Genomic DNA, 12,293 nt, shown 5'->3' on the forward strand with positions numbered 1-12,293 from the left:
ATTGCACCTTGAAAGGAAAGCCCCTTTCATGTACCTTCCAAATTGCAATTCTGTATGGTTCATTGATCCATTTTACAAGTCCGAAAAACATTTCCAACTCGTAAATGGGTTTTGTAAATTAGAAATGGTCCTCTTGCAGTTGCAAACCCTGTGATTTTGAGAATCCCATGATTTGCAACTGCAAAATGCTAAGTACATCTGACTCATAGTTTTAACAATAAAATACTGAAATCTTTCATTTTAATTTAATCTGTCTTCCATAAATGTTTGTAATGTGTTCCTCTCTCCATCAATGTCTCTCTTCCAACTGACTTCTTTCTTTTTTCAGTCATTAGGTCTCCACCCTACTATGAAAGGGGTTTACAAAACAAATATACCTCCCTTTGCAGTTCAACTGTTCAGAGCAAAAATTGGTCTCTGTCAAAACTTGACTAGATTAGAAGAATTACTCTATTGGAAATAACATTGTGAGGCTACACCTATAAAAAGGAATGCCACTTGAGCCGGTCAAAATCAAGTTGCTCAGCATTGCCTGAAATATTCATAATAACTCTACAATTCCTGTATTCACTACAGATTCCAGATTCTAAAAATACATTTGAGAACACTTCAAAAATATATTGTCATAAAATGTATAAACCATGTTGCAGTGGGATGTCTTGAACCTGCCTCTCCCTGTCATTCGACGACCCCTCAAGATAGCAGTCTCAAGCCTCGCTAAGCCCGTTGCCCTATCTAACACAGTGATCTTCCCTGTTTACCCACCCCCTTAGGATTTAGTGAAATAAATCTGAACCACCCAGTCCTCAAGCGAGAAAGGCAGGTCGCGTCCAGATCTCTAATCAGAGGACTGGGAAAACTATATAAAGAAAGACTTTTTTCTAACTTGTGTCATTTGTTCTTGCCTCCCAACCTTAGCAGTCATCTACAAGCAGAGGAAGATCCACAGCCAATGTCTGAACTTTTTCTACTGAGGACTATTCTTTCAAATTTTGAATTCAGAGACTGAAACTTGGAGCTTTTCAGGGGCGAAGTAGCAACTGCCTGAATATAAATATTTTTCTTCCACTATGTGGTCTGTCCTTCAGTAGCCATCTTCATCCACTTAAACATGTTCAGCAACAGCTATTTTAATAGCATAGATTAAGCATTTCAACTTACATTGTCAGTGTTAAATGGATAATGTACTCCTGAAATAAATATGTAATTCACACATGCTATACGGGGTGTGAATTAGTTGCCTTTGTTTTGATTCTCTTTTGCGTTGGATAGTAAATCTCATCCGGAATGTTTGCGCTGGATTTGCGTCACTAGAGAGATGGAAACCCGGCGCAAAGGTTTAGTAAATCTGGGCCATACACTTCGCGCCAGTTATACACCATAAAATAGATGCAAACCTGGTGCAATGCTTTAGTAAAACTGGGACATGATTTGGGTGCCCCTTGTTTGCAATGTTTTTTTCACGTTTTGAATTGAACCTGCTAAATGTTTTTCTCACACATTTTTCTGTGTATGGTCTAAATTTTTCGTTGAGAATCACACTGGTGCTGAGTTTATAAAATGTGTTAGCCATGGAACTTTGATTTTAAGGGTGTGAATAAAAAAATGTGTATATACGAAGCAGGGTGGTTCTTTTAGCTCCTTCAATTCTTTGCCTTCCTTGCTTAGTTGCAGTCTTCTTCTTTGTTTGATTGTGGTTATTCAAATCTGGTTATCTTAAAAGGACTTAGACTCTCATTTGTGTTGGTAAAAATCTGTGTAATCCGCTATTTCTGCCCTGTTTGCACAATGTGTTATTCTCCTTACATTTGCGATTAGTGTGAATTTTGTAAACATTTCTGTGCAGACAATTTTATTCTGGCAGTTTTCGGGCCAGAAACTATGCCACCATAAGTTGTTGAATGCAAAAAGAACAATTGATGGACAGAATGCAACACAATGTCATACATTCACCCCAGTACAATGGTCTGGGCCTAAATTTATCGTTTTTTGCTCCCCATGCCATTCTAGTTTGAACCCAGCCATATGCAAATTAGTCTTGGCACTGCGTCCAATGGGAACAGTTCTGCTCAAACTGCCAGGCCAGGTCCTCCCTGGACTAGAAACAATTGTACTAGGGCCAGTTTCGGGGGTTCACCCCTCATCAGCCAGGATAGCTTGACTCCAGTGGCATGGAGAGCATTGGACCCACGTCTGGGCATACCCGTCCCCCTCGGGGTGACAAATGCAAAAAAACAGTTGATAGACAGAATGCAGAACAATGTCATACATTTACCACAGGATAGAGATCTGGGCCTAAATCTATAGTTTTTTTGCTCCCCATGCCATTCCAGTTTGAACCCAGCCATTACAAATCAGCCTTGACCCTGCGCCCAATGGGAACAGTCCAGCCATATTTCCCAGGCCAGGTCCTCCCTGGACTGGAAACAAGCATCCTATTACCAGTTTCTGGGTTTCACCCCTCATCAGCCAGGATAGCTTGACTCTAGTGGCATGGAGAGCACGGACCCGCATCTGGGCATACCCGTCCCACTCTGGGTGACAAATGCAAAAAGAACAATTGATGGACTGAATGCAGAAAAATGTCATACATTCACCCCAGTACAGAGATCTGGGCCTAAATCCATCGTTTGTTTGCTCCCCATGCCATTCTAGATTGAACCCAGCCCTATGCAAATCAGTCTTGACTCTGCACCCAGTGGGAACACTCCTGCCAAAACTGCCAGGCCAGGTCCTCCCTGGACAGAAAACAAGCATCCTATGACCGGATTCGGGATTTCACTCCTCATCATCCAGGACAGCTTGTGTAATGTGGCAGATGCCCCTTAAGCAGCACAACTAACTTATAGCAGTTTGGATTGATAAACACTAACTAGCAGGAGGGACATTTAGATTTCAAGAAGATTTATTTCTCTGGCATGAAGAACCATCTGAAATGGTGATTTTACCACAGAACAAGTCAACTATTTAAGAGTCCAAAGGGCATAGACTGAACAATCTTAAAACTTAGGTGGACAATCAATATTTTGTTGTGACATTTATTGTAGACTATAGGGTGAAATAAGACAATATGAGAATGTTCCCTAAAACATATACTTAGCTTTAGCCACCTAGGGCCTGATTTACAAAACGTTTGCAATGGTAATTAACCTTTACACCTACAAATCGTATTGTCTGAGTAGTTAAATCTTGATTCAGAAAATTTTTAGAATAAGGGTCTGGGGAAATGTCTGATTTGAAATCCCATTTGTGACTGCAGAAAATCTGGCACTACTGCGGTTTTCCAACTGTTATACGTTTAGGGTTAGAAGTACAAACATGAGAATCAAGGGATATGGACAAGTGGTGACCATTAGGAATAGGATCAAAACCCACAAACTAGAAATCCTGAGAGTATCAGCAAGCATTCTGAATTACTTTTCACAGGAAAATGCACAGCTAAAGTTAGTGGCAAAAAATGCTGGAGTAAATTTGCAAACTGGGTCTAAAAAGGCAACAAACACCACCATATTTTGATGGAGATTACGGGAAGGGGATTTCTGCATTAATAAATGATCTTGTGTAAGGCTATGGCTTCTAAAGTTACTTTTTTGTGAATCGGACTCTTATATTACCTTCACTACTGAAAGTACAAACAATGGTCCATATTACCAAGATGTGCGTTAAAAAACGCACATCGCACATTTCCCTATCGCCGGATTTTATCGCTGTGTCAGCGCGTCATTATCAACGCGCAACACATAGGCGATATTAAATCCGGCGATAGGGAACATTAGCGCGTGAAAACAAGCGTTGTTGTCACGCGCTAATGTGTGCCTTGATAATATGGGGGGGTGGATTCAGCTTTATGATCCACACCCCCATGTAATCAATGCCTAACACCTGATCAGAGCAGGTGTTGGGAGTCCTGCGATAAACGAGTTTATCGCAGGTCTCCTTCTCCCAACGCCTGCCCTGGTAATACGGTGTTACCACCTCCAACCACATTTTACATGTGGTTGGACGTGGGAACGCCCACTTTGCATGTCATTAGAGATGTTTCTCGCTGACATGCAAAGTGGGCTTGAGGCAGGCGTTTGCATGCCCTTGTTAATAGGGCGCTAGAAGTATCGCCGCTTTCTCGGCACAATTCGCCGAAAAAGCGGCGATACTTCACCTTGGTAATATGGCCCAATATGTGATGCTATGAGCAAGAAGTATATTTCCTTCACGTTGGCTTCTTGGTGGCGAAGAGAGATATTGCTCCAGATTAGCGAGCACCTGCTCCACCTACAGTGGCAGAGTGGGTACAAGGGATGGATCATTGTGCATTGGCTGAAGACGCTATCTATAAAACACTGGGTTGTCCAAGTAAGCATAAGAGGATATGGGGCAATGTTTGTTGTATTTCCAAGTTTCACTTCCTCAATCTCTCTGATTGTGACAATCCACACTGTGGAGTATTCTAATGTGATGTCTTTTCTTTTGTCTTTATTGGATGACTGTGTAGTAAGTGCTTCTGTGAGGTAATCGGCACTGCTAAATACATTTGCGCTATACTGTTTTAGTTTTAATAAAACAATAAAAAGAAATATATTTCCCTTTATCCACAGCCTAAGGAGAAGTGATTGATCTATGTTTATATTTTTGGTTTTCATTTTCTGACCTCATTGCTAAATGTAAATGTAAATGTATTTCGATTTATATAGCGCACGAATCACCCAGGGGTCTCAAGGCGCTTGCTTAGGGAACCCGTCCTGGTATTCCCCTGTGAGATACCCCAGCAGGGTATCCACAAGGTGAAAGCCAGGCATCCCGCCGCGAGGGGCCGTAGTGGAGATTAAGCAAGCTATTGCCCAGAGTCGCAGAGTGTGACCCCGTGAGTCGAGTAGACACCGGAGCGAGAATTGTCGAGTCCGTGGAATTTTGAGCCCGAGACCCGCCGAGGCGGGGAATCGAACCTTGGTCCACGGCCGATCTCAGCTTCCGGGTCTGCCGCCTCTAACCACTGAGCCATGCTTCTCCACAAAACATAACTACATGATTGAGATCAAAGTGCATCATCTCTAGAAGGAAGGAACCACATCATTAACATAGTATTAGAGCATCACAATTTGTGCTGAGTGAAAACACTATGGGGTCCATTACGATGGTGGGCGGACAAAGTCAGCCCCCTATTGCAACGGAGCCAGGGACCAACCGCCGAAGTTGCGGTGGACCTGCAATACATATTATGATGTGCCCGCCACACTGGCGGGCGCATCCTGGGCCTATTACATTGCGGGTGGATCAACTGGCTGCAGACCGGCACGCAATGCAATAGGAGTGCGCACATCACTGCCATGCACTACATGGCAGGCACCACGTGGTGCTTGCCACGTAGTGCATGGCAATGAGGGGGGTACCATAGGTACCCCCATGTGCCCCCTCCATCCTTGACACCGTGGGGGCCCGCAACGGGCCCCCAAAACCAGACACCGCATGCCTTTCCATGGCGGCGGAAAAGCGGCGGACGGTATTTCCGTCCGCCGCGGACCCGCCAGCCATATTAATATGGCAGGGGTCAATCAGGCAAGGATGGTAGGTGAATCGCCCCCGCCGGGCCAGTGTTGGCTACCTCCGGCCCAGCGGGGGAGATCCGCCCGCTATCCTAATGGGCCCCATTATTCATTAATCTAAAGTGCCTGATTAATTCATCATTTGTTAAACATTGAAGATGTTCAGTATACCAGAACTAACTTTTCGCTCCCACCAATCCCCAAACAAAAATTTTTCAATGAAATCTTACCTTTACAATATTCTCCAATTCTGAGCATCCCGCCAGAACAAGTGCAGGTGTAACTGCCTTCTGTATTGGTGCATACTGCATCTTTCGTACACGTGTGTGTTCCTAGTTCACACTCATCAATATCTGATAAATGTAAACAGATCACAATCAAAAAAATTAATTGATCCCAGTAAGTTTAAAGCACAAGGCTCTAAAATACAGTAAAATATTTTAATTACATCCTAGAAATAAAATCTGATTTTTATAAAATATCAATTATATTAGAAGGTATTGCATTGTTAACAGAAGTTGCTACAGAGTTTGTATAAATGCATTAAGGCGTACTATAAACATATGCTCGTCTTCATTTTGGATTTATAACCTCCTGTCTTCTGTTCCTGAAGGAAATGAGGTAGAAACTGTATATGCCTTAAGTGTATAGAGGGATCCTGGATGGACCCAAAAGCCAATAGAAGGATTTTAAGTAGTGGTGGTCGGTAAACTCCACTCTGCCATACGTCAAGTTAGTTTCAGCTGTGCCATCTAACACTGGTGTCCGTTTCTCATTTTGGGCAGACAGCGCATTCTGCTCCCCTCTCCCAACGACCCCTTCACAAGTCCTGCAGGTTTCAGACAGAGCACATAATGTGCATGCTCAGAGCTTGTTGAGTGCTGCACCAGGATATGCTCAGAACAAGTGCGCATGAGCCAAAGAGCGAGTCATTCCTCTGCTCAGACACAGTGACTCCCAACCTGCCGCCGCACAGTACAATGAAGAACCAGTTAGATCAGCTGGGATCATCAGAGATCAAGAACTGGTCCTTCTTGTGATCCCTGTCACCATAAGGCTGCCTGCAGCATATGTAGCCATGTGGTGACAACAGCCAGCACCGGTGAGTACAAGCGGCCAACTGAGAACCAACCTATGGAGTTCCATCCTCTGAGTATTCTCTCCATAACTGAGTCACGAACACACACTTCCAAAGGTTTGAAAGTCTTCTGCTGTCCAGTCTCAGCTTTCACTTTGTAGTGCAGCACTGCAGGAGATGTGAAACTGTGCTTCAATCCTGACACAAATGTTGGCTGCTGTCCTGCCTCAACATTCACGCTGCTGTGCCTAAGAGTGGCTTTGGACTGGTGTCATGCCAGAGGTTTGGAAGTTTGGACACAGGACATAAGACTTCTCACCCTCTCAGCTGCAGACAGTGAGCACCAACAGTAGACGCTACCTATACCCCCTTTGACCCCGCACGAGATAGGACTCTCGCACTTAGCCTTCACCAGGCTTCTTCCAGATGCATTGCTGGAGGGGTGGGGGAGAGACACCCCCTGTTGCCACCTCTCCACTCGAGAAAATCTCCATTGCCTAGTTACCAAGGACAGCTCAGCGGTGAATAGCAGCCACGCTACGTCTCCGTACGCAATTCTCCAGAATGAAAATGCATCTGAACATAGGTGTTCTCTTATGACCTCTATTCAGGATGGCATCTCAGGTACAATGGGCAGAAGGTGAGCCTGAACTGCTGCCGAAGCAGAAGTCTAGGAGCGATGGCTCCCGGGGCTGAGCAGCAGTGGCGGCTGGTGACATTTGAAAGTGGTGAGGCGTTATTATATTGTCCTAATGCACCGCAGCGAGCGTAGCGAGCAAGCCGGAACAACTTACGGAGGGTTCGGGGGAGAACATTTTGAAAAAAGAGTGGACAAATGGTGCATTTTCAAGCAAATTTGAGAAAGCTGGAAGGTTAATAAAGCAATTGTGAAAGTGCAGTTATTACATTAATAAAGAGATGTCATATAACATAGGTAGCTGCTTATTCAGTATGTGTGTCTTTGCTCTCCCTGTGCCCTTACATATCACTCCTCTGTGTCTTTGCTCTCCCAGTGCCCTTACATATCGCTGACTCATCTGTATCTTTGCTCCCCCTGTGCCCTTACATATCACTGACTCATCTGTATCTTTGCTCCTCCTGTGCCCTTACATATCACTCCTGTGTGTCTTTCCTTTGTCCGTGTCCTAACATATCTCTCATCTGTGCCTTTGCCTCTCCATGTGCTCTTACATATCACTACTGGTTTTTTTGCTCTCCCCGTGTCATTACATATCACTCCTGTTTGTTTTCCTCTTCTTGTGCCCTTGCATATCACTCCTGTCTGTCGCTGCTCTCACAGACCCCACTAGCTGGACACAGCAAGAACAATTGTCACAGTTAAAATACAATTTACACCAGGGAGTCTAAAATCGGAGCAGTAAATTTCATATGTAAATGGTATTATTGCTGGTATTAATCTTTTACATCACACATAACAACAAATAGCATTGTATCTCGATGCTTCATCGTCATACCTGATATACACCGCCACTGAACAGCAGAAGTGCGAGAATCCCCAACCGTGTCCCCAACAATGATCGTACATGTAGCAGCAGCATATTGCTTCGATTTGAAAAACGAGCTGCCCCTTTGAAGGAAGGAGATGTTTCACAGAACAGTAAATCTGCCCTTGCGCTGCGTACACCCACAGCTGCAGGAACGCCAGAGCGCCTCCTCGCAAACAACCGCAGCATCCATTGGTCTTCACAATTTTGTTTTCTGGCAGCAAGTAATGTATATTGTGGTAGCGCTCTAGTTGTTCCAAGGCGGAACAGGAAGTGACAACAGAGGAAGTGGAAGGCGGCCATATTGTTTCCCTTGCGCCGACCGCTAGGAAAGCCAGCCCCGGCGCTCCTAAATAAAAGTACTTGTACAAACTCATAACGGCGTTTGTACTTCTTTACAATGGCGACGAGTCGGGACGAGTAAAGAACCCGAACGCTCACGCGACCCCTGCGGTGCGCACGCATATCGCGTGAGGCGGAAAACGACCACGGAGCGCGGCAGAGGAGCCGGCAAGGTAGAAAAGAAGCGCGAAAAAAGCACCAGGACGACCACAAGCCAGAAAGGGGCCACACACCGACACCAGAACCCAGAACAGGCTACTGCACAAAGAAACAACATCAGAAGAAGGCAGAGAGCACAGCGAGGCGGCAGGAGACACCCACGAGGAGACAACAAGGTACCAAGCCCCATAGCACCACTGCAAGCCCTTGCTAGTGCCATAGAAACAGAGAACAGAGGCGCACGCTGGCGGAGACTGCAGGCCCATCGAGTACAAAGGCAGGAGGCAGCTCGAGAGCAGCATCTCTCACCACAGAGGGTGGATTGGGAGAGGACAGCGAGGGGGAACACAGAGAAGACGAGGGAGGAGAGCAAGGCGCCCCAGGGAGTCCATCCAGGCAAACAGTCTCTGTACCAAAAGCCAAGAGGAACGTCCAAGCCATGGCGAGCCAGAGCACATCCCTCACCCAGCTAGTTCCATTTCTCACGAAGAGTGGAGAACCGGAAAGAAAATGGGAGGACTGGAAGAGGTACTTCCTTAACTATCTGGAGGCGCTAGAAGAGGAAGGCGATACACCCTTCACGAGTAAGAGGAAAAAGAAGATCCTGCTCCATAACTTAGGTCCAGAAGGGCTCAGGATCTATGACACTATCGTGAAAGGGGAAAGAGCCGCAGCGGACACGGAGGTGTTTGATCATGCTATCGAAGACTTAGACGCACATTACAGGCCTGTTGTGTGTGTCGCCATTGATAGATTCAACTTCTTTCAGAGGAAGCAGAAGAGCGGAGAGTCTGTTGACGAATACGTTGTAGCACTGAGGAAGTTGGCTATCACGTGCAAATTTGGAGGGCTGCATGATGACCTCATCAGGGACCAAATTATTATGCATACCTCTAGTGCCCACATACAGGAGAAGTTGTGGGTGAATGGCGACGCTCCACTCAAAGAAATCTGGGCGATGGTCAAGAAAGCAGAGCTATCGAAAAGGTGTGCTCAAGCAGCGAAGAGAGACGCCCAGGAAGCACAAGCGGTGTGTAGAGTAATGGCGCCTAATAGAAACGACCGGTGGAGGCAAAATGAGACGAGAAAAACCCAAGGAGGAAATAGAGCTGAATTCTCCACCAAGTCACAGGCGGACAGCAAGTCACACAAAACAAAAAAAAAACAGTGTTACAGGTGTGGTAGCAGCACCCATCTGGGAAACGACAAGGCGTGCCCCGCCTTCAAGGCCAGGTGTTCCTACTGCAACATCTTTGGACACTACGAGAAGGTGTGTCGCAGGAAACCGAAGAATGCCGTGGTGCGATTGGTAGACCAAGATCAGAGAGACGATTCCAGTGATCAGGACGACAAAGGTGAAGAGGAGGAATTCCTGTACATTGATGTCCAAATTCTGGAGATGGACGGTTCCAACACAGACAGGCCCCGACTCGACATGCACATAGGGGGCATACCCTTGGAGATGATCGCGGACAGCGGAGCACCCATCTCGATTGTTCAGAGGCAGGTATGGGAAGACAACTTTGCAGCGAGGATCAAAGAAACACTCCTACCCATGGATGTGAGACCGGTAACGTACACTGGACAAAAGATCCCCATGTTGGGCTACTGCCCGCTCTTGTTTGAATTTAGAGGTCGCCACGCGCAATGCAAGCTGTACGTAGCGGAGAGAGGCCCGTCCGTGCTGAGTTGGAAGGACCAAGGAGCTTTGGGGATCCAGCTCAACCCTGGTGGCATAGAGAAAATCCTACTCATGGATATGGAGGTCAGGGAAGATGTGCAGCTGTGGAAGAAAACATATCCCAAAGTATTCAACGGGCAGATTGGCGAGCTGGGCAAGTACACGCACCTCATCAAACTGAAGGAAGGGGCAGTACCAGTAGTGCACAAAGTGAGGAACATTCCGTTCCGCAGCAGAGAGGCAGTACAAGTAGAGCTGGACAGGTTGGAAAAGGAAGGAGTCATCAGGGCGATAGAGAGCGCGGAGTGGCTGTCTCCCCTGGTTGTAGCCCAAAAGCCCAACGGCAAGGTGCGTCTCTGCGTGGACTTAAGGGAGTTAAACAAAAACATTGTCATAGACAAATTCCCCTTGCCGCGCATCAGTGAGATGCTGGCAAAAACGAAGGACGTCACATGGTTTTCCACGGTGGACCTCTCGTCGGCCTATCATCAGGTTAAGCTTCATCCGTCGTGCACCCACCTCACGTCGTTCATCACACCATTCGGGTGCTATGAGTTCGTGAGGATGCCTTTCGGCCTAGCTTCCGCCGCGGCTGTGTTCCAGAAAATCATGCATAAACTCCTGAAAGACCTGAAGGATGTCCTCTTCTTCCAGGATGACATTCTGGTAATGGGGAAGTCGAGGCAAGATCACAATGTGAAACTTCACAAGGTACTACAGAAACTGCAAGACAGTGGGTTGACTGCCGAGTGGACGAAATGCAATTTGGGAGTACAGTCGGTCACATACCTCGGCCATGAGGTGAGTGGACAAGGCATAACTCCGAAGAAAACGAACATGAGAGCCATCATGGAAGCGCCCACTCCGGAAAAGAAGGAAGATGTTCGGTCATTCCTAGGGATGGCCGAGTATTACAGCAAATTCATCCCCCATTTCGCAACAAAGACACACTACATACGACAACTGCTCAAGGAAAAGAACAGGTTTCAGTGGGGAAAGGAGGAGCAAGAAGAGTTCGACGCGCTCAAGCAAGAAATGGGTACAGCCATTCCCCTCAAGGGATTTGACCCCAAAGCTGAGTCTATTCTCACCACAGACGCCAGTGACCGAGGACTAGGAGCGGTACTGATGCAGAGAGAGGAGTCAGGAGAGATGTCGACCGTCAGCTTCGCCTCCCGCTCGTTATCGCCCAATGAGGAGAAGTTCAGTGTGGTGGAGAAAGAGATGCTGGCGGTAGTCTGGGCGGTAGAAAAATTCAGGCAATACTTGTGGGGTGCCAAGTTTCTCGTGAAAACCGATCACAAGCCCTTAGTTCGCGTCCTGACATCAAGCGGACATGACCACGCCACACCCAGGATCGCCAAGATGACCCTACGGCTATTGGATTTTGTCTATGAAGTCGAGCACATTCCAGGGCCACAGAACAAAGTGGCCGACTTCCTAAGTAGGGCAGCTGCCATGGAAGAGGCAAGGAATGAAGAAAGGCAAGAGTGGGAAGGATACGTGGTAGCCACCATCCAGGACACTGAGGAGGTAATAAGCGCCCAGGACTGGGAAGAAGCCTACAGGGAAGACACAGACCTGGAGGCCGTAAAAGGATATGTTGTTCATGGCTGGCCAGAGAAGAGACACTTAAAGGAGGAGCTGAAGAGATACTGGGAGGTCCGAGAGGAACTGTCTTTGGCTGAAAACCCAATGTTCTTACTCCGAGGGGACAAAGTGGTACCGCCCAGGAACATTTTGGAACGGTTGATGTCCTTACTGCATGAAAGGCACCAGGGCATCACAAAAACGAAAGCCTTAGCCAGACAGGCATACTGGTGGCCAGCCATCGACGCGCAGGTAGAAAGACACGTGCGCTCTTGCGAGTCTTGCGCAAAATCGGAAAAGGCTCAGAGCATGCTGAGGCCACCGCTGGGAAGATTTCCAATTCCAGAGGGCCCGTGGGAGATGTTGTCAGTGGACATAATGGGACCGGTCCTGAACAAGGA

The 12,293-nt window shown here is 46.9% G+C and overlaps 1 protein-coding gene across 1 annotated transcript in view; it reads right to left on the reverse strand.

The window, feature by feature from the left end:
* Positions 1 to 12,293, reverse strand: part of EGF (epidermal growth factor) — a 627,377-nt gene that overhangs the window by 152,649 nt on the left and 462,435 nt on the right. The window contains exon 18 of the mRNA XM_078677482.1: positions 5,768 to 5,890. Coding sequence (XP_078533608.1) covers positions 5,768 to 5,890 — 123 coding nt within the window. The remainder of the gene's footprint in view (positions 1 to 5,767; positions 5,891 to 12,293) is intronic.

The sequence above is a fragment of the Lissotriton helveticus genome, chromosome 2_1 (genome assembly GCF_964261635.1).
Source record: "Lissotriton helveticus chromosome 2_1, aLisHel1.1, whole genome shotgun sequence".
Classification (NCBI taxonomy): Eukaryota; Metazoa; Chordata; class Amphibia; order Caudata; family Salamandridae; genus Lissotriton; species Lissotriton helveticus.